The sequence below is a fragment of the Cervus elaphus genome, chromosome 18 (assembly GCF_910594005.1).
Source record: "Cervus elaphus chromosome 18, mCerEla1.1, whole genome shotgun sequence".
Classification (NCBI taxonomy): domain Eukaryota; kingdom Metazoa; phylum Chordata; class Mammalia; order Artiodactyla; family Cervidae; genus Cervus; species Cervus elaphus.
Window position 1 is genome coordinate 19,617,455 of NC_057832.1, and position 23,071 is coordinate 19,640,525.

At 41.1% G+C, this 23,071-nt stretch overlaps 1 protein-coding gene across 8 annotated transcripts in view; it reads left to right on the forward strand.

Annotated features, from left to right (window-relative positions):
• Positions 1-1,822: 1,822 nt before the first annotated feature.
• AKAP9 (A-kinase anchoring protein 9) overlaps positions 1,823-23,071 on the forward strand; it is a 164,533-nt gene continuing 143,284 nt past the window's right edge. For 6 of the 8 annotated variants that reach the window (XM_043872888.1, XM_043872890.1, XM_043872891.1 and 3 more), the window contains exon 1: positions 1,823-2,116. In XM_043872888.1, coding sequence (XP_043728823.1) covers positions 2,069-2,116 — 48 coding nt within the window. In that variant the 5' untranslated portion in view covers positions 1,823-2,068. The remainder of the gene's footprint in view (positions 2,117-23,071) is intronic. The other 2 variants (XM_043872892.1, XM_043872895.1) reach the window with 1 other exon arrangement.

The window sequence follows — 23,071 nt, forward strand, 5'->3', positions numbered from 1 at the left end:
ATTGTCTGAATTATTTATTCCCATGATCAAATGCTTAATCTCATCCACTTCTCAATTCAGGTTAGGAAAACAGGACGATATATACTTGGGTGTTACAAGCTGCCACAATTAGGTATGCATTATGGGGTCTGAGAACAAAAAATATATATTTTTTAAATCTAAGATTTTCTAAATCAGGACTATTCAAAACTGGTCTTCAGTTTGTGGTAGATTTGAGATCTTTACTTTTCTTCCTTTTCTTTTTTTTAAACCCAATTTTCACTCAACACCACTTGTATGATTTAACGCATAGCTTATTCTAGTTCACACATACTAGTTTTTCAGTTCAACCTAACCCAAAACAAAAGAGAAACATGATCAACCTGAGAAATCAAAAAGTGTAGGTAGGTGATCCCAGAAATAGATTTGAAGGTAAGATGGTGGGGAGGAAAAAGGAAGTAATGAGGGAACATATGAAAATAAAGGAAGGAGAGTCATGCTAAATTTATTAAAGTGGCTCAATTCAATCCAACAAGTGTTTATTGAGTGTGAAGCGTTTTGCTGGTCTTTTTAGTAATGCCAAGGTGAGCAAGACAGTCTTTGCCATTAAGGGTTTGGGAGTAGGAGGTGAATTAAGAAGGGCTGCTGCTGCTAAGTCGCTTCAGTCGTGTCCGACTCTGTGCGATCCCACAGACGGCAGCCCACCACGCTCCTCTGTCTCTGGGATTCTCCAGGCAAGAATACTGGAGTGGGTTGCCATTTCCTCCTCCAATGCATGCATGCATGCATGCTAAGTCGCTTCAGTCCTGTCTGACTCTGTGCGACCCTATGGACAGCAGCCCACCAGGCTCCTCCCTCCACAGGATTCTCTAGGCAAGAATACTGGAGTGGGTTGCCATTTCCTTCTCCGATTAACAAGGGCACAAGTTATTAAAACATCATGCAGAGTACATAAAGGAAATACAGGGAGAAGAGAACTGACATTAAGGGTATTTTAATATGCCAGGGGCAGTCACATATGTTAACTCACATATGTTAACAAGCCTTCCAAAACTTCCAGGTAAGCTAGAGGAGGATAGGTAACTTGTTCAAGGTCATTTAAGCGAAAAAGCCTATGCTGGCTTTGTCCTCAACCAAGGTAGAAAGCCTAGGCTCCTTTCAGGACACCATAGCTAAGAGGAAGCTCCTAGGAGGCGTGGGAAGGGATTAAGTTAAGACTGGCGAGAACAAAGAGATCAGAAAAGCTAGTCAGGGCGGCGAGTGAGGTGGGCCTCGAAGCTGAACAGGCGATTGGGCAGCCTCCTGTGAGAAAAAAAGGAGGCACTTTCAGCTCAGGAAGGAGTGAAGGCTACTGGCCGCCCTGCCAGTCCTCCGGGTTGACCAGTCAATCTAGGCTGAAAAATTGTCGTCCAGTGGGTCCCTTCCCCAACCCAACCCCCTCTTCGCCCCCGTCTTTTCCTTTGGGGCTTTTCAGCGTTCACCAATTTCACCGTTAGGCACCTGTATTTTCTCCTTTGCTTTGAAACTTGAAAAGTCTCAAATCTTCTAAAAAATGACCCCTGAGTCCCTTGGACGATGGGGGGGGGGGGGGGTCCGACCGGCGCCCCTGACACAGCGCTCTCTCTCCCACCCCCTCGGCCAGGCCGCCACCCGGGGAGCAGCACGCACCCCCGGGAAAGTGTGCTCCCCCGAGAGCCGGGTTTCCGGGCGGGGGCGCCGCGGGTGGGAGGCCGGGCGGGGGTCGCCGCGGCGGGGCGGGGCCGCGGCGGGGCGGGGCGGGGCCGCGGGCGCACCTGCCCGGCGCGGCGGGACTCGCGGCGGCTGCGCGGCCGACGTGCTCCCCCCTCCCGTTCCGCCGTGTGTTTACGTGGAGACGAAGATGGCGGCGGCGGTGACGACGCTGCCCGTGCGGCCGAGGACGGGCAGCCAGTGAGCGCGCAGACTGGTTCCACTCCGGGAGGGGCGAGCGCCGGGCTCGGCCCTGCGCCCTGCGCCGCGGAGCCTTGCGGACCCACCCCCGTTGGAAGCGACCTTACCCTTCCGTCCCCGACCCCCTGCCTGTGTTCCCCCAGCCTTCCCCGCAGAAGCTATGGAGGACGAAGAGAGACGGAAGAAGCTGGAGGCTGGCAAAGCCAAGGTGAGAGAGCCGGGGGCCGCCCGGCCCGCGCTGGGAGGCGGTGGCCGGGGAGGGCTGGGAGGGCTCCTGCGAAGCGGAGGCCTCAGCTCAGCAGCCCCGGCGCTGCCTGGGACGGAGGTGCTGCGGCGTCTGCTTTTCCCCCTTGCCTTCGTCTCCCTTTTCTAAATGAAAAAGCCTGGTGAGACACTACATAGCGGTTATTTCCGTGATGACTGGGTGGTGTGGCTCCTTTCTCTTGGATGCCCAAATAAAGCCTCTCTTTTTTACTGTATAAGCTGATATAGCTTGCTTCTGAATCTCCAACCTTTGACTTGTTTTGAGGGAGTTTTCTGGGTTGTGCAGACATTGTGCTTTTCAGGGTGGGGATTTGGGGCTCTTCTTTATTCGGTTGGGGATTTGTACGCTCATCATCGGCTTGGCTTTCTTAGGTGGCACGCTGGCACTCTTGAGTGTGTGGTTGGCCTGTGACAGCTGCCTCAGTCGTGGCTTGAGTGTGCCACAAGTGCCAGTTGTGAACTTCGCTGGAGGGGCGTTTTTAGCGTGGCTTTGTGTGTTTGTGTTTGGAGGTCTTTGTCACGGCATGCGCCTTGCATTGTGTGGAATGTTACTGCAGTCTGTGAGTGGAACTTCTGGGGACGAAAGGGTCCATATTCTTAGCATCACCTATAGAATTCTTCCTTTCTTGTCGAGTCCCTATCTTACGTGTGTGTATGAAAAAGACTGGAAAGCAAACAATGGAAAAGGTTTATTATTCACTGGGTTTCATGAAAAATTTGACATAGACGAAACATAAATTAAATAGAATATATATATTTTTTTAATTACGTGCTTGAGCATATTTTTTGACTGGCCAAAAGGACCCCTTCCTCCCTATAACGAAATTACAATTCATAGATTGTATGTTTTATTAGAGATGACTGTTCACAGTCATACTTGCATCTCAATTAAATTATAATATAGTTTAACTGTTTCTTTTCCTCTCCATCTCCTCCCTCCAAATAAGCAAAACGAGACTGGGTCTCTGATTTCAGTAATCACTAAAGAACCACACTGCAGAGATAGAATCGTAGATGCTTAACATGAGTTTCTTAAATTAATATAAACATGTAAACTAGCTCTGTATTATCTAAGGTCAAACCTTAAGTGTTTGTATCAGGTAGATTGTTATTTTAGGATCTATACACAGGGAAAGGAAATCAAGACATCTTTAGGATCTCAAAGTTGCTTACATTTCTGCAGTCTTGAGGGTCTGAGTACCGTCTGTGAATCCAAGAAAGTGGAGGAAAAGTGTGCACCTCCTTCCAAAAGCATTGAAGTTCTCATTAGACTTTTTGTTTGTTGGCTTGTTACCTCAGTATTTTTACGATCTGCTTCCAGAAGTATCTCTCCTAAGTATATATGAAGCAGTCCAGAAAACATAGTTTACTTTGGACAACATCTCTCATAATAGAGGATTTACTTAAATTGCTTTGGTTTGGCAAAAAAGAATTCTAGTTTCTTTGTGTATATGGGATAAAAATCTTCTTTTTACATTCACTTTCATTGTGGAAGATTATCTTCTAGAATTGAGCTGAATTTTTTTAGTCAGAAATAAATTTGAGACATGTAAGGCAAGATATATTTGCTGGAGCATTGGCACCAAAATATAAAAACACTGGGACAACCTCCAAAGACAATGTTAGGAGAATCACTTTCTAAACTATATTATTTAAGTATGATAGAATATTTTTCAGCCATTAAGGTTATGAAGACTGATAGGACCATGGACAATAGGAACATGGACATTGAAAATAGTGTATACATTACTTCTTTTGTATAAATGTATGCTTTTATATTAGGACTTTAAAACTTTGGGTTGTGAGTGTAAGGTCCTTAAGCAAACCTGTGTCAAACTCTGTTTTACACCAAGAGCTGGAAATGCAGAGATGGTTACAGTCTGTCTTCTGAAGTTGCTCAAAGTTTAGCAGGACAGATACTGGGTAATAAGTGCAGTGAGAGAGGTGGTATTGTAGGATTTGTGGCAAATTGTTTCATTTGTTAAAATCTGTTAAATGTTGCTACCTCATTTTTAAGACTGTTTTACAAAGAAGGTTCTTGATATTGATACTTAATGCAGTCTAGCCTGATACCTATAGCTTAATGAATGAGCAGAATGACTATGATGTGTTAATGTGTGGTTCTTGACTAGCATGTTGTAATTTAATAACAGTAATTCAGAATTCTTGTCATTGGAAGTCTCATTGCTGGCATTAGAAATCACTTAAAATAACCATTTCTAAAACTTTATTCAGATACTTGGCTCTCAAAATGCCTTGCTTGTTCATTGAATTTAAATACTGTATTTGCTAATCTAGTTTTACAGACCACAACTTGTAAAATTTCTTCTTGGTGTTTGCTAAACTATTCATTGAAAAACTACTTCCTTTCTGTATCTATGTATGGTCATATTTTAAATGACCTGTTGTGAATACAGTATAATACACTTCATAAAATGTGTTATACCAACCAATATTCGCAATGATAGGAGAATATACTTGGTATGTGTGCTGTGCTTAGTCACTCTGTCGTGTCTGACTCTGTGACCCCATGGACTGTAGCCCACCAGGCTCCTCTGTCCGTGGGGATTCTCCAGGCAATAATACTGGAGTGGGTTGCCATGCCCTCCTCCAGGTGATCTTCCCACCCCAGGGATCAAACCCAGGTCTCCCACATTGCAGGTGGATTCTTGACCGTCTGAGCCACCAGGGAAGCCCAAATTTCCGTATATGTCACCATTAAAATAATTCTGCAGAAACGTTCTGATTTGGGAAAATGCCCATATATAACACCAGATTGATAAAAATGTTACCAAAAAAAGTATATATACAATCTTTATATGTGAAGACACCTGACAGAAAAATGCACCAAGATATAAATGATGGTTCTTTCTGGGTGGTGGGTTATAGGCAGTTTTAATTTCCTTTACACTTTTTAGTGTTTTCCAGATTCTCTGCAGTATATTTCCTTTATGACCAGTAAAAATGTTTAAATGCCATTTTTTTAAATGCCATTTTTAAAAACAATAAAAGCTTATCAAATATAGTATGTTGAAGAGAATGTTTTATTGTTTGATCATTATACAGAACAAGAAGATGAGCCCTAGGGTAACCAGGTTTCCCAAGGGCCCTGGCATTAGTGTAGCTCTGGAACTATAATTCTTATTCCAGTGCCGTTTCCATTATGTAGTTGGGATTCTCTATCATTAGATGTTTCTATATCTCCTTTCGGGCTTTGTAGATCTTACAAAGCTTTTTCTCTGTCGATTCTCATTGCCATGAACATGCCTGTCTTGCGTTGCTCCATCTCACCTGCCTCCTCTCCTAATTTGCTGCTCTAGATTTGCTGTGACTAGCTTGAGGGGATGGTCTGTAATAACCAAGCACTGATGGAGCCTTGTGAATGCGCTTTATGATAATTTCGTTCTTCTGCTACTTGTTGGTTTTTTCATTTGCTGTTGGGTCCTCAGTTGCTTCCTCAGTACTGATGTAGTAAGAAGTGTGACCCGTGGAGGCATGAGACATTACTGCATTAAGTAAATATTTTCAGAACCAGGCTAACCTCATTGCAAGGTGCTGACAAGGACAGGACTACACAGGCTGTCCTTGTGTTGATCCAGACTTCTGACTCCACTTTAAATGACTTCAGTTTTTTTCCAAGTACAATTATCTACAAGTTTATGTAAAAGAAAGTGTTGTAATATTAGCAAACAGAATTAGAGGACAGTTGTATATTTAGTATAAAATTACTTCTGCATATTCACAGTATGTATACTTCTTAACATTCTACTGGCAGAATTCTGTAAAATCAAAGTTTTTTTTTATCAGCTATTCAGGATTTTATATAGTTGGCATTGTTGAATAATTATAGAAATTTTTGCCTGTTGCATTCAGTAATTAATAATTATATGATTGTTTAATGAGCATTTTCCGTTTGAGAAATAGTGCCAGTTCTGTACAAAAAGGACAGTGCTCTCTGCAAGTTGTGTATTAGGTTATTGATAATAGGACTTTTCAATCGTTATTTCCACTCCTATAGACAAAGTTAGTCATAGTGTATAACTGTTCTTTGCATATTTCAGACACTCCCCGCCACCACTAAGGACGTTGCTGTCCATCCCTGTTTCTTTTATACTTTCTAGTTTTTTATTCTTATCTGTGACATAGTTTGCTTAGCTTTCAAAGTAGATACTGCAGTTTGATACCTTCAACATTTATTGTAAGAGTGGTGCATTCTCTGCGATTTAAAAACCAACTCATGACCTTTAGTGTTTGTTGAAAGAAAAAAGCAAAACGTGATTTTTAGTTTATGAGCTGTAAAGAGAGAATATGGAGGAAAGAATGGGCAGAACAGGTTTCTCGAAGTGTATACTGAAGAGAGGTTTTGAAGGCTAATCCAGGGACATGGCAGGAACAGGGATAGAGCAGTAATTGGGTAAAAGAGCCTCAAGATCCAATGAAGAGAGACTTGGTAAGGAGGTCTGTGGTGTCCTGTTAGTGAAACTGAAAGTTGAATAAGCTCATGGAAAAGAGGAAATGAAAAAGATACGATATATCCAAGTGATTGGAATATGACAAGGTTATAGCAAAAATTATTTTTAAACAAAACACCTCTTATTTTTATATATAAAAAGTTTGCAGTAAGAATTAAACTATGACTGTAAAATACTTATCTCTTGTAGGCTACTGATTATTGAACTGTAGGTGAATTTCTTCTAATACGAAAGCTAGAAAAGGTTCTTGTGGTAAATTGTTAAACGTTAAATGATAAACATTTTTTATATCTCAGTTCAGTTCTGCTGAAATTGAAATTGAATATCTTATTTCACTAGTGAGCATCTCTTTAAAAACTTTAATTTGGAAAGCTTCAGAATTTTTCAAAGTGTATTTATAAGCTTATAAAAGGGCTGTTTTGCATTTGGAACTTCTGTATTTATATGCTGTTTGTCGTACAAGAAAAGACATTTATTTGCTTATTTGTTCAACCAACATTTTTGAACGCCTACAGCTGCAGCTATGGACTTTACTTGGCAAGCACTTATTTAAATTATGATGAATTCTGTGCCTTGTTGTCTGTGGGAAAAATCCTGTCACAGTCCATGACTCTCAACAGGTGTTTTGAAGACAAAATGTGTTAAAGATCGAAAGCTTTTTGAGTTCTTCTGGTGCTAGATATAAGAAGCTATGATTTTTCTTTTTTTTTTAACTTGAGCCACCTGAAGTCATATAAAAATCAACCATCTTAAAACAACTCAGAGGCATTTAGTACGTACACAGCATTGTGCAATACAACTTCTGTCTAGTTCCAAAGCATGTTTCTGATCCTAGAATAAAGCCCTGTGTGCATTAAGAAGATAGTCTTCCTTCCCTTCTTCCCCAGGCTCTGGCAGCTGCCAGTCCGCTTTCTATGTCAGTGTTTACCTGTTCTAGAGATTTCATATGAATGTAACCGTACCATTTGACCCCAGGGCCTTTTCTCACCTGGTGTAGTGTTCTCAGTGGGCATCAGTGTTGTATGTATCAGTTGTTCATTTCCTTTTATGGCCAAACAGTATTATCTTGTACAAACATACTACATTCTGTTTGTTTATTCTTTGATGGGCATTTACGTTGTTTCTACCTTTTGGCTATTGTGAATAGTGCCCCTGTGAACTTTCACATAGAGTATTTGAGTACCAGTTTTCATTTCCCTTGGGTATACACCTAGGAGTAGAATTTCTGAATCATATGGTAATTCTATGTTGTTGAGAAACCACCAAACTTTTTCCAAAGTGGCTATACCCATTCCCGAGAGCAGTGTATGAGAGTTCTGATGTCTCCATATCTTCACCAACACTTACTGTTTTCTAGTTTTTTAAAAATTATGGCTATTCTAGTGGGTGGGAAGCGATATCTCATTTTGCTGTTACTTTTTAATTTCCTAGTGACTAAGAATGTTGAACATCTTTTCATGCGCTTCTTGCCCATTTGTCTGTCTGCTTTGAAGTGTCTATGCATGTCCTTTGCCCATTTTTTAATAGGGTTGTTACCAACTTCTTTTGCATAATATTATTATTGCTTATATTTATGTTACATATGTATTTTTATATCCTGAGAGGGCGAAAGAGTGAGAAACATGCACTCGGGCAGGTGGTGGAGACAGAGAGAGAGACATCTTCAGTAGGGTTATCTTCCATCTTTTTTTTAAGGCCTTCTCCTCTCTGCCAAAATTTAGACTGGTCCTTCCTCTCAGTTCTTGGTTTGACTAGAGCATGATACTAAAGTATGAATTCTGTGTGGGCCAGTGAGTCATTTGGTTCTCTGACCAGCTGTTTAACAAGTGCATGCAGTTGGTCCAGGGGGCACCTGTTGGGTTTTTGGCTTGATCGTTACCAATCCTTTTTCACTGTGGGAGAAAATAACCTAATCTTCTTTAGTAACAAAAAGACCTGCCGTTTGCATATGTGAACACAACAGATCTGTATAGATATTTTGCTAGTGTAAGATATTTTTGTTATCATAGTGACTCCCCTTTTACTTCTAGAGTTTTTGTGGTCATGGTCACCAAAATATCACTTAGGACACTTAAAGCTCATTTAGGTATGTTGCATAAAGCTGTGGTTGATTTGCCCATGGATTTAGTGCGATTCAAAAACTTAGAATTGTTCCAGAAGTGGTTTTCCCTACGTTGTTTATTTAAATCTATAGATTCTTTTGTACCATGAGAAGTTCCTTTATCCCCTTTGTTCATGAACAGTGTGCTGTTTGTTTTCAGTTGCCATCGGGGTTATGATTCTTATTGTGGTTTGCTGTTCACTGAGATTCTTATGTGGTATAAAAGTTTCTCTGTAAGTCTAACTTTTTTTTTTCCTTTTAAGAAATCATTTCTTAAAGCCCCTGGAGTGAGTTCTTTTAAGAGATCATTTCTCAAAACCTCCAAATTATTATTTTTACTAATAAGAACTATACTAAACTTTGATATTCAAAATCCTCATCTATAAAGATTTGAATTTATAAATTGTGTTAATTGAATTAAGTTCTCCAGTTCCAGAGCTTTGAACCACTAACTGGGTATGTGGTCAAGAATCTCTTTCCTTCTTGATATTGAGCACACAAAATTTGTGAACAAAATTCCTTGTATACTAAGGATCATTGTGGACTCTGACTAGACAGTATTTATTCCTCAAGGGTCTCACTTTTTCAAGTTGATATTGCCTTACTGTTTCCCCGGGGAATACAGGGACAGGGACAAATTATAACTAAAAATATTTGCTGGGAATTTATATGAAATAATAGGTTTTGGCTGGAAGTTACAGAAACTTTTCAAAGATAAAACATTGAGTATATTTTAATGTAAAACCATCTATATTTGCCAAACTGATATTTAATTTTTAATTTATATAAATTCCTCTCCTAAAGAAAATATTAATAGATGTCTGGTCATTCTTACCCAGTGCACTTCCCTTTAACAAGACAGCTCTCATTTAATGGAAATAAAAACAAAAAGAAATAAATAGGGCCTACTTAAACTCAAAAGGTTTTGCACAGCAAAGGAAATAATAAAAAGACAACCCACAGATTAGGAGAAAATATTTGCAAATGATGTGACTGACAGGGGATTAGTCTCCAAAATTTACAAACAGCTCCCGATGCTTGAGTGAGTGAGTGAAAGTTGCTCAGTTGTGTCCGAGTCTTTGCGACCCCATGGACTATACGGTCCATGGAGTTCTCCAGGCCAGAACACTTGAGTGGGTAGCCGTTCCCTCCTCCAGGCAATCTTTGCAACCCAGGGATCGAACCCAAGTCTCCCACGTTGCAGGTGGGTTCTTTACCAGCTGAACCGTTGGGGAAGCCATCGTGATGCTTAATAGCCTCAAAACAAACAACCCAATCAGCAAATGGCTGCAAGACCTAAACAGACATTTCTCCAAAGAAGACATACAGATGGCCAAGAGATATGTCAAAAGGTGTTCAGAGTCACTAATTATTAGAGAAATGTAAATCAAACTACAATGAGATATCACCTCCCACCAGCCAGAATGGCTGTCATAAAAAATCCACAAACAATAGATGCTGGAGAGGGCGTGAAGAGAAAGGGGCCTGTCTACACTGTTGGTGGGTATGTAAATTGGTACAGCCACTATGGAGAACAGTATGGAGGTTCCTTAAAAAACTGAAAATAGAGCTACCATATGACCCTTCATGGCAAGTAGATGGGGAAACAGTGGAAACAGTGACAGAATATTTTTTGGGGCTCCAAAATCACTGCAGATAGTGACTGCAGTCATGAAATTAAAAGACGCTTGCTCCTTGGAAGAAAATTTATGACCAACCTAGACAGCATATTAAAAAGCAGAGACATTACTTTGCCAACAAAGGTCCGTCTAGTCAAGGCTATGGTTTTTCCAATGGTCATGTATGGATGTGAGAGTTGGACTATAAAGAAAGCTGAGCGCCGAAGAATGGATGCCTTTGAACTGTGGTGTTGGAGAAGACTCTTGAGAGTCCCTTGGACTGCAAGGAGATCCAACCAGTCCATCCTAAAGGAGATCAGTCCTGGGTGTTCATTGGAAGGACTGATGATGAAGCTGGCCACCTATTGTGAAGAACTGACTCTTAGGAAAAAACCCTGATGCTGGGAAAGATCGAAGGCGGGAGGAGAAGGGGATGACAGAGGATGGGATGGTTGAATAGCGTAACCGACTCAATAGACATGAGTTTGAGTAAACTTCGGGAGTTCGTGATGGCAGGGAGGCCTGATATGCTGCTCCATGGGGTCGTGACTAGTTGGACACGAGTGAGCGACTGAACTGAACTGAACTGAAGTATCCACAGAGAATACTGAGATGCAGACTGTTTACAAGGCTAGGAGATGATGATGTCTGTGAAACTAAGGAAGGCGTTTCAAGTAAGGAATGGCCGCTTGTCAAAAATGAAAAATCAAGTGTGATGAAGACTTTAAAAGTAACCTTTAACTCTAGCAATAGTTGGTCAGAAAGGGATGTGAGTAATTCAGGTTATTGTGAGATGGGGAATGAATGTGAATCAGGAAAGCGTGGTGAATGCTATCTTTTTCAAAGGTTTTCTTTTCTTTTTTTTTTATAAAAAGCATTGTAATACTAGTGGTTATGAGCTTGCACTAGACCAGACAGTCTGGAATCAAATCTTGGCTCTGCAGTTTATTATCTTTGTGACTTTATGCAAGTTACTTAACCTGTCAGTACTGCTGTTTCCCACCTGGAAAATAAGAACAGTGATATTATCTGCGTTGGGGTTGTTGTGAGGATTCAGCTTATACATATAAAGCTCTTAGAACTTTGTCAAATTATAAGAACTTTACAGGAAGTATTAGCTGTCATCAACATCATCATTCTCATGCTGGAGCAAAGAGGATTACACTGTATAGCAGAGAATTAGATTGGAGAAGTAGTCTGGGATCACATAATGAGGAGCCATGTAAGTCAGGTAACAGAGTGTGGATTTTACCCTAAAAGTAGCCAAAAACTGTGAAAGAATGTGTATGTCACATGTTTAAACTCTGAAGAGGTTATTCATTTCCAGAAAATATTATATGCTGTATTCAGGCAGGTATGCTGCCTCCAGGTGGTGAGTATATGTTATTGCTATACAGGTGAAGCAGTAAAACCGTGTGTGTGTGTGTGTGTGTGTGTGTGTGTGTGTGTGTGTGGCAGTAAAACAGGTGAAGCAGTAAAACCGTGTGTGTGTGTGTGTGTGTGTGCAGGTGAAGCAGTAAAACCGTGTGTGTGTGTGTGTGTAGGTGAAGCAGTAAAACCGCGCGCGTGTGTGTGTGTGTGCAGGTGAAGCAGTAAAACCGTGTGTGTGTGTGCAGGTGAAGCAGTAAAACCATGTGTGTGTGTAGGTGAAGCAGTAAAACCGTGTGTGTGTGTGTGTGTAGGTGAAGCAGTAAAACCGCGCGTGTGTGTGTGTGTGCAGGTGAAGCAGTAAAACCGTGTGTGTGTGTGTGTGCAGGTGAAGCAGTAAAACCATGTGTGTGTGTAGGTGAAGCAGTAAAACCGTGTGTGTGTGTGTGTGTAGGTGAAGCAGTAAAACCGTGTGTGTGTGTGTGTGTGTAGGTGAAGCAGTAAAACCGTGTGTGTGTGTGTGTGTGTGTGTGTGTGTGCAGGGGAAGCAGTAAAACTGTGTGTGTGTGTGTGTGTGTAGGTGGAGCAGTAAAACCGTGTGTGTGTGTGTAAGTGAAGCAGTAAAACCGTGTGTGTGTGTGTGTGTGTGTGTGCAGGGGAAGCAGTAAAACCGTGTGTGTGTGTGTAGGTGAAGCAGTAAAACCGTGTGTGTGTGTGTAGGTGAAGCAGTAAAACCGTGTGTGTGTGTAGGTGAAGCAGTAAAACCGTGTGTGTGTGTGTGTGTGTGTGCAGGGGAAGCAGTAAAACTGTGTGTGTGTGTGTGTGTGTGTAGGTGAAGCAGTAAAACCATGTGTGTGTGTGTGTAAGTGAAGCAGTAAAACCGTGTGTGTGTGTGTGTGTGTGCAGGGGAAGCAGTAAAACCGTGTGTGTGTGTGTAGGTGAAGCAGTAAAACCGTGTGTGTGTGTGTGTGTGTGTGTGTGTGTGTGTGTGTGTGTGTGTGTGTGTGTGTGTGTGCAGGGGAAGCAGTAAAACCGTGTGTGTGTGTGTAGGTGAAGCAGCAAAACCGTGTGTGTGTGTGTAGGTGAAGCAGTAAAACCGTGTGTGCATGTGTAACCGTGTGTGTGTGTTTTAATATGAAATATTAATTGATTCAGATAGCTAAATGTAAACACCCGAATTCTAGCAGGGCACTTTGTTCCCAAAAACTGATTAGTTATGTGAAGGAGAGAAAAAGAGGGTAATTGAAAAGATAGAAAGATTTCAAAGGAAGCTAAGAGAAGTATAGTTGGGCCTCATATGCAACTGAAAAGCCATTTGGAATCCGTGCATTCTGTCATCCCTTATTTCACTCTCATATCTGACACTCTTCTCTTTGCAAATCAGCTTCCTCTCCTTGTACCTCAGTTTGTACAAGACAAAAAAATTACAGGCTGAATCCCCAGATCTGTTCTATTCAGTGGAATTGTTTTCCATGATGGACACTTAAAAGACGAGGAAAAGAAAAATTATTTAAATAGTGTAACCAGATCAATTCATAGAGTAAGCATCTAGCTTAGCAGTTCCCAGACTTTGCTGCACAGTTGAAGCATCTGGAAAGCTTAAAACAATTTCAAAGCCTAAGTCACACTCCATCCCCAAATCAGAAAATCTGGGGTGCGAGCCAGGACTCAACTATTTTATAAAGATCACTAATATGCAATAAATTTTGGGTCCCACTGACATAGCTGCTTTGCGTGATTCTGCAAAACTAAGTTGATTATACATCTTACATAATATACTTACTCTTATATACATGCTCTTATATGCCAGCTACTTTACTTGGTGTACAACTAAAGAAGTGTGGAAGATTTCATGTCAGAGGGAAAAGCTGGCTTTGTAGATAGAGAAAAAAAATATTTCAGTCTGCAACATGACTAGCAGGTTGATACACAGATGTACTTTGTGAGTGATTTTAAGGATATGTATTGGATTATTGCATTGTGCGCTGATTTTAAAATCCTTCAGTAAGATTCGTCTCTTCCCTGTTACTTCCTAGACATCCTTTCTAACTCTGTTCTCTAATCCAAAAGAGAGCTCATCAACTGCCTCCTTTCTCATCAGTCCACGAGCGGGAGGGTCAGCCGGGGCGTCCTGCGTGGTAGCATCTCTGAGCACTGGCCAGTTTCCTCAGCAGGAAACTGCATTCTTCAAAAATACTTAAATATGTTTCACCAAAAAATAATACATATAAGATATATGGATAAGAAAACCATTTTTTAAAAACTACCTCTATGCCTATCACCCAGTTTAAGGAATATGCACATTTAAATACATCTGAAACCTTTCCCATCCTAATCTTACCCCCTCCCCACCTCAGGTAATCACGATTCTGAATTTTCTTTATTAGTGCCTTGCTTTTCTATACTACATATGTTTACTTAAACAGTGTATTCGTTTTGCTGTTTTTGAACTTAATGATATTATAAGCAGTCAGAGATTTTCTTTTTGTTCAGTATTACACATACTATTCCATTATTAAGAATTTACCTCGTTTAGCATTCTCATACCGATGAGCATTTCGGCTGTTTGCAGTTTTTCCTCACTGTTACAAACACTGGTGCCGTGTTAACTAGCTCGTTTTCTGAGGCATGGCATGTGCCAGGGGCCTAGAGGAGTGCAGAGATCATAATCCCTTGATCCTTCAGGCCACGGAGAGTAGTGACTGTGTTGTGGAGTGAGGTGGGAAGAGGAAACAAAACCCAAAGCCAGCTGGCGTTTGTGTGTTTATTGTGCATGCAGTTGCATCGCAGATGAGCTCTGACATGTCCCTTGGAGCTGTTGGTGTGTCCCGATACCTGACAAGGTGGGCCAGTGAAGTGACCGACTATGGCAATTCTTTTATGCTTTTAAGTTGATATTTCCTACAAAAAATGTGCATATAAGAGAGGTTAATAGTCCATCGTTGTTTTTCAGTCACTGAGTTGTGTCTGACTCTTTGCAACCCCGTGGACGGCAGCGCGCTGGGCTCCCCTTCCTTATCTCCCTGAAAGTGAAAGTTGCTCAGTGTCTGACTCTTTGCAGCCCCATGAACTATACAACCCATGGAATTCTCCAGACCAGAATACTGGAGTGGGTAGCCTTTCCCTTCTCCAGGGGATGTTCCCAATCCAGGAGTAGAACCCAAGTCTCCCGTGTTGCAGGCAGATTCTGTACCAACTGAGCCACCAGGGAAGGCCCAGTTTGCTCAGACTCATGCCCATTGAGTCAGTGACCATCCAACCATCTCATCCTCTGTCTCCCCCTTCTACTTCTGCCCTCAGTCTTTCCCAGCTTTAGGGTCTTTTCCAGTGAGTCAGCTTTTTGCATCAGGTGGCCAAAGTACTGGAACTTTGGCTTCAGCAACAGCCCTTCTAATGAATATTCAGGACTAATTTCCTTTCAGATTAATTGGTTGGATCTCCTTGCAGTCCAGGGGACTCTCAAGAGTCTTCTCCAACACCACAGTTCAAAAGCATCAATTCTTCCGTGTTCATCCTTCTTTGGTCCAACTCTCACATCCATACATGACTACCGGAAAAACCATAGCTGTGACTAGACAAGCCTTTGTCGGCAGATGTCTCTGCTTTTTAATACCCTGTCTAGGTTTGGCTTAGCTTTTCTTCCAAGGAGCCAGCATCTTGCTCCTTTCGTGGCTGCAGTCACCATCCACAGTGATCTTGGAGCCCAAGAAAATAACACCTGTCACTGCTTCCACTTTCCCCTGGCTCTTTGTCATGAAGTGGTGTGACTGGATGCCATTGTCTTAGTTTTTTGAATGTAGAGTTTCAAGCCAGCTTTTTCACCTTCTTCAAGAGGCTCTTTAGTTTGTCTTTACTTTCTGCCATGAGAGTGGCATCATTTGCATATCTGAGGTTGTTGATCTTTTTCCTGGCAATCTTGATTCCAGCTTGTGATTCATCCATTCTGGCATTTCCCATGATGTAACCTGCATGGTTAAATAAGCAGGGTGACAGTATACAGCCTTGACATACTCCTTTCCCAGTTTGAAACCTGTCCATTGTTCCATGTCTGGTTCTAACTGTTGCTTCTTGACCTGCATACAGGTTTGTCAGGAGACAGGTCAGGTGGTCTGGTACTCTCATATCTTTAAGAATTTTCCACAGTTTGTTGTGATCCAGACAGTCAAAGGCTTTAGTGTAGTCAATGAAGCAGAAGTAGTAAATGTGTTTCTGGAACCCCCTTGCTTTCTGCATGACCCAGCAAATGTTGGCAATTTGATTTATGGTTCCTCTGCCTCTTCAAAACCCAGCTTGTACATCTGAAAGTTCTTGTTTCACGTACTGCTGAAGTCTAGCTTGAAGGATCTTGAGCATAACCATGCTAGCTGTGATCCATGAAGGGGAATAGTCCATTACTTATGGTTTATAGATGAGTAAACCTCAGATGATAATCTGGATGTATTTACGCTGCTGAGCATGACAGCATCCGTTGCAGATACATCTTGGGATTCTCCTTTACGTGAACTGCTATTTATGTATTTACTTTTAATGAGATTAAACTTTATACTATGCAGAGACTAGATAAGGTAGGGCACAGTGCTGTTCTTCTCACCATTCAGAGTTAGCAGTGAATGAGGTGACAGTGAAATAAGACAGAAGTAGGTGGCTCAGTTGGTCCAGAACCTGCCTGCAATATAGGAGACCCGGGCTTGATTCCTGGGTTGGGAAGATACCCTGAAGGAGGGAATGGCAGCCCACTCCGTATTCTTGCCTGGGCAGTCCCATGGACAGAGGAGCCCGGAAGGTTACAGTCCATGGAGTCCCAAGAGTCGGACACAACTTTAGTGACTAAGCCACCGCCGCCACCAGGTGGCGTCAGAACAGTGATGTGTGATACCCTCTCACTGGTAGGAGTTACGCTTGTGGGATGTTGTGAGGGTGTCTGGAGCGGCTAATGAAAGAGGTCAGGTCCCAGGACAGTATAGTTCCTGGGACTTCTGCCTTATTTCTGTCTTTTGGGATGAAAGTTTTGATAGATGTGTAATTGTATTATGTCCATTTAAAAATAGTGATACCAACATATGGGCCCAAAGTTTTAATAATGAATAGTCTTTACAGATCTTTGAGGGAGGGAGGGAGGCAGTGAAAATCTTTAAAAAAGGAAACAATTACCCATACTCTGATCTGTTGCTGCTGCTGTTCAGTTGCTCAGCCATGTCTGGCTCTTTGCGACCTCATGGACTGCAGCACGCCAGGCTTCCCTGTCCATCACCAACTCCCGGAGCTTGCTCAAGCTCATGTCCATCGAGTCGGTGATGCCATCCAGCCATCTCGTCCTCTGTCATGCCTTTCTCCTCCTGCCTTCTATCTTCCCCAGCATCAGGGTCTTTTCCAATGAGTCGGCTGTTGGCATCAGATTGCCAAAGTATTGGAGCTTCAGCGTCAGCATCCTTCTAATGAATATTCAGGGTTGATTTCCTTTAGGGTTGACGGGTTTGATCTCCTGTAGTCCAAGGGATTCTCAGGAGTCTTATCCCACACCCCAGTTCCAAACCATCAGTTCTTCAGCGCTCAGCCTTCTTAATGGTCCAACTCTCACATCCTTACATGACTACTGGAAAAGCCATAGCTTTGACTAGATGGCCTTTGTGGGCAAAGTAATGTCTCTGCTTTTTAATACACTGCTGAGGTTTGTCATAACTTTTCTTCCAAGGAGCAAACATCTTTCAGTTTCATGGCTGCAGTCACCATTATGCAGTGATTTTGGAGCCCAAGAAAATAAAGTCTGTCACTGTTTCCCCATACTTTCATAACCTGTAAGTAGTTACTGTTGACAGTTTGTTGGTTCTTTGCTTCTGTGTATATTTTTAAACTTAACTTGTGTCATACTCTGTATGTAATTTTGGCCGCTTTTCTCCCCCGACTGTATGTTGAGAGCATTCTCTCACGTTGAATTTTTTGGGAAAACGTTGTCTTTGTCAGCTGCGTAATATTACCTGTATGATTGTATAGTAATGTAACCATGGACCTGATATATCAGTTTAGTTCTTTTTTTAAGGAATAAACCTAGAATTATTGCTTATTGGTGCCTCTGTTTTGTAAAAAAAAAATTATTATTATTATTTTTTACTCAGCAGGTGTTTATTGAGAACCTATGTACAAGCACTGTTTGAGACTTAGAGTGGCCTTTGATTTTGGTGAAAACTCCTGCCCTCCTGGAGCTATCTTCTGGTTATTTGTTCTGTAGTAATAATTTGACTTCATATATATGAAGCCTAAACAGTATTTTCATAATTTTATACACTTAGAAGTTTGGTCTAAACTCTATAATGTAATCATTCCATTTTTTTATTCTATATCTTTTTTTTTTTTTTTTCCATTTGGGATCATTTAGTAATGGATACTGTTTATTGAATTGCTTTTTTAAGCAATGTTTTAAAAATCTTATTATAATGTAGAATTGTAGTTTTTCTCTTATATAATTATGTGATAGTACAGGGGAATAAGAAGAAAAAGAAATAATTGAAAAAAGTTTTTCTAAAATAGGCATTAAAAACTGAAAGAAATTTTACTGATTAACATATTGTTGACCTACAATGTTAGTTTCAAGTGTACGTCATTGAGATTCAGTATTTTTATACTCCACTTAAAGGCATTGTGAAACATTGTGTCTGTTGCTTGTGCGGTGCAATCATCCCCGACCCTGTATCCTGTCCCGCTCCCCTCTGGTGACCGCTGGTCTGTTCTCCGTGTCTGAGTCTGTTTCTGCTCTGTTCTATTCATCTGTTTGTTTTAGTGTTTAGATTCCACGTGTAAGTGATAGCACAGGGTATTCACCTGTGTCTGACTTATTTCAGTAAGCATGACACCCTCTAGTCCATGCACATTGTTGCAGATGGCAGGAGTTCATATTTTATGGCTCAGTAATGTTCCAGAGTGTGTGTGTGTGTGTGTGTGTGTGTGTGCGCGCGCGCTCAGTAATGTTCCAGAGTGTGTGTGTGTGTGTGTGCACTCAGTAATGTTCCAGAGTGTGTGTGTGTGTGTGCGCTCAGTAATGTTCCAGAGTGTGTGTGTGTGTGCGCTCAGTAATGTTCCAGAGTGTGTGTGTGTGTGCGCTCAGTAATGTTCCAGAGTGTGTGTGTGCTCAGTCATGTTCCAGAGTGTGTGTATATATGTGTGTGCACTCAGTAATGTTCCATAGTGTGTGTATGTGTGCTCAGTAATGTTCCAGAGTGTGTGTGTGTGTGCTCAGTAATGTTGCAGAATGTGTGTTCAGTAATGTTCCAGAGTGTGTGTGTGTGTGTGCACTCAGTATTGTTCCAGAGTGTGTGTGTGTGTGTGTGTGTGTGTGTGTGCGCTCAGTAATGTTCCAGAGTGTGTGTGTGTGTGTGCTCAGTCATGTTCCAGTGTGTGTGTGTGTGTGTGCGCGCGCGCTCATTAATGTTCCAGTGTGTGTGTGTGTGTGTGTGCTCAGTAATGTTCCAGAGTGTGTGTGTGTGTCTGTGTGTGCACTCAGTATTGTTCCAGAGTGTGTGTGTGTGTGTGCTCAGTCATGTTCCAGAGTGTGTGTGTGTGTGTGTGCGCTCAGTAATGTTCCAGAGTGTGTGTGTGTGTGTGCTCAGTCATGTTCCAGTGTGTGTGTGTGCGCGCGCGCTCATTAATGTTCCAGTGTGTGTGTGTGTGTGTGTGTGCTCAGTAATGTTCCAGAGTGTGTGTGTGTGTGTTCCAGAGTGTGTGTGTGTGTGTGTGTGTGTGTGTGTGTGTACACCGTTTTTTAGCCGGTGTTCTGTTGATGGACACATAGGTGGCTTCCATATACTGGCTGCTGTAAATAACGCTACTGAGAACATTGGGATGCATGTATGTTTTTGAATTAGTGTTTCTGTTTTCTTCAGATATATCACTTAGGAGTAGAATTGCTGGATCATATGGTAAAACTGAAAGAAATTTTAAGAGACCCTCCTGTTCTTCCTCTTCGTTGTAAGGTGAAAAAGCTGAGTTTTCTTGAGGATAAGTGGCTTGTCCACTGTCACATAGCTAGTTTATTAGAGTCTGTATAGACACAACAGTCCAGCACTCTATGATATGTAGTCTGTATTCTTTTTGAAACATTACTTGCATTCAAAAAAGTGTCTGGACCTATGTGGGAGACAGTGAAATATGGTAAAATGTGCAAAATTAAGATAACTTTTTAGACTGCAGAATCTTTTTTCTTAGACACGAAAGTTTTCCAAAATTTAAGAAAAATTCTGCATTGAGTGAGGTTATAGGGTATAAATAAGACTGTTGGCTCCGTAAGGTGAAGCTCTGTGGTCTTCTTCATATCCGATCTCCCCGGGTCTGTTTGGCACTGTTATTTCAGTTTGTATCTTTGTGATGTTGTTGGAAAATATTCTTCAGAGCATCTTTAACCTGTCGCCTTTGTTCTCTTTGCTTTCAGTTGCCCTGCTTCAGATCTACATACTAATTGTCTTTCGATCAACTGTGTTAGTCTTCTTTTTGTTTTCATAGTTAAGCCTGTGGAGTTTTGTTGTAATAGCTTGTACAGCATGCTTATGCAACATTGATTAAGGAGTATCACAAAGATTTAAAGACCATACTGACAAGTACAAATAGTCACCATAATTAGAATTAATGATTTTTTATATTTTCTACAGTGAAAATATAGAAAATAACTCTACTTACAGCAGTTTTTGAAAACTAGAGAAAGTTGGTAACATTTTTAAAACAACTTTATAATCTTTTTGGAGGTGTGTGTGTTTGTGTTTGTATTTTTCCTCTAGTGTTGTCAAAAAGGTATTTGTTGTTTTGGTGATTTCATTTGTTCATGCCTTTAAACCTCCTCGTGTTCTAATTTTAATGTTAACTGGTTTTAATTCTTGCTGTTGAGTTGCTAAATCCTGTCTGACTCTGCGACCCTGCGGACACTAGGCTCCTCTGTCCTCCACTTTCTCCCGGAGCTTCCTCAAATTTTTGTCCATGGAGTTGGTGATGCTGTCTAACCATGTCACCCTGTCGCCCCTTCTCCTTTTGCCTTCAGTCTCTCCCAGCATCAGGGTCTTTTTCAGTGAGTCAGCTCTTTGTGTCACGTGGCCAAAATATTGGAGCTTCACCTTTAGCTTCCGTCTTTCCAGTGAGTATTCAGGGTTGATTTTTTTTTTAGGATGGACTGGTCTGATCTCCTTGCAGTCCAAGGGACTTCCAAGTCTTTTTCCAGCACCACAATTCGAAAGCATCGATTCTTTGGCACTCAGCCTTCTTTAGGGTCCAACTCTCATGTTCATATGTGACTACTGGAAAAGCCATAGCTTTGATTACATGGACCTTTGTCAGCAAAGTAATGTCTTTGCTTTTTAATATGCTCTGTACGTTTGTCACAGCTTTCTTTCCAAGGAGCAGGCGTCTTAATTTCATGGCTGCAGTCACCGTCCACAGTGATCCTGGAGCCCAAGAAAATGAAATCTGTCACTGCTTCCTCTTTCCCCCCCTTCTGTTTGCCATGAAGTGGTGGGATCAGATGCCATGATATTAGTCTTTTGAATGTAGAGTTTCAAGCCAGCCTTTTTACCCTCTTCTTTCACCCTCATCAAGAGGCTCTTTAGTTCCTCTTCACTTTCTGCCATGTGAGTGGTATCATCTGCATGTCTGAAGTTATTGCTCTTTCTCCTGGCAGTCTTGATTCCATCTTGTGATTCATCCAGCCTGGCATTTTGCGTGATGTGTTCTGCATATAAGTTAAATAAGCAGGGTGACAGTATATAACTTTACATTCATAGAATCATAGAAAAAAACAAGAGAATTTCAGAAAAACATCTACTTCTGCTTCATTGACTACTCTAAAGCATTTGACCATGTGGATTACAACTGTGGAAAATTCTTAAAGAGTTGGGAATACCAGACCACCTTACTTGTCTCCTGAGAAATCTGTATGCTAGTCAAGAAGCAACAGTTGTTCATAGAACTAGACATGGAACAACTGACTGGTTCAAAACCGGGAAAGGAGTACAAAGCCGTATGTCACCTGCTTATTTTAAGTGTTTTTACATTTAATGACAAATGAAGGAAAAGAGCAAATGCATGTAATGCAGATTGGTATAATGGAAAGAATACTGGATTTGGAATCACATGTTTGTGTTCTGTTTTGCTCCTTACTCTTGGAGAAGTAACTCATATTTGTCCTCAAATCTCAGCTTTCACATTCTTTTCTCAGTAAGATATTTCATGACTCCTCCCTGCATTCCCATCCAAATGAAGTGTTTTCTATTTTAGACTTTCTTTAGTACTTAAACTTTTTCTTCAAAACACTTTCTGTCTCTTGAAATGATACATTTCTTTATTTGTCTACATTTGCTTATTTGTTCTTCCTCCTTGGATTACAATTCAGAGGAGTAGGGCTTGTATCCATTTCATCACTACCTCCTCTGCCTTTGGCACAGGGCAGACATGTGATAGGCTGTCCATAAATATTTTTTCAGTAAATGAACTACTCACCACTGTCTATCATATACCAAGTTATTTCCTTCACAGCTATAAAACTCTGCAGCCTCACCTCTTACAGAAAGCCTTCTTTGAGAAAATCAGGACAAGAGATGTTCCCGTACTACCTCCTTATATATATATATAGGACTGTTGAGTGTACAAAATTGTACGCTAACTTTTCTCTTGCTTCTCACAACTCTGAAATATCAGGCTGCTGCTGCTGCTGCTAAGTCGCTTCAGTCGTGTCTGACTCTGTGCGACCCCATAGACGGCAGCCCACCAGGCTCCTCTGTCCACAGGATTCTCCAGGCAAGAACTCTGGCCTAGACTAAACGATCCTACAGTCAGGACTGTGTGTTTTGACGTATATCTGGCTTAGTGCCTCGCACATACATATCTGACAAAGACAAAAAATAAAACAAGTTCCAATTAGTACTTTTTTTGAAGTGACATTTATAGAAACTTGGCATTTTTTAGTGGCATTTTAAAATCTCCTTGTTTTATTGAGAATATTCATTTATCAATAAAAACTGAGTTTATGGAATAAATTCTTAGTCATTTTTATTTAGTCATTTATTCGTGTTCTGGTTAGGGTAAAACATTTGCCTGAGATCTGAATTAGTTTTGAGAGACAAGTGTATATGGACGTAATCTCTTTCCAGTAAATCTTGCAGCTATTTCCATGCCTACATATGTTAACATTTTTATATTTGGCTTCCAAATGACAAACACAGATGGCTGTAGTCTGAATTTCCAGCATGTTTTAGAATAAATGTTTTTCCAGTAATAAAGTGTATCATTTCAGTATCAGATGATTAGCAATTGAATAGAGTTTCTGATTTTTGCTTATCTGTCATTTTTCAGGTTTAAGATAAAAAATA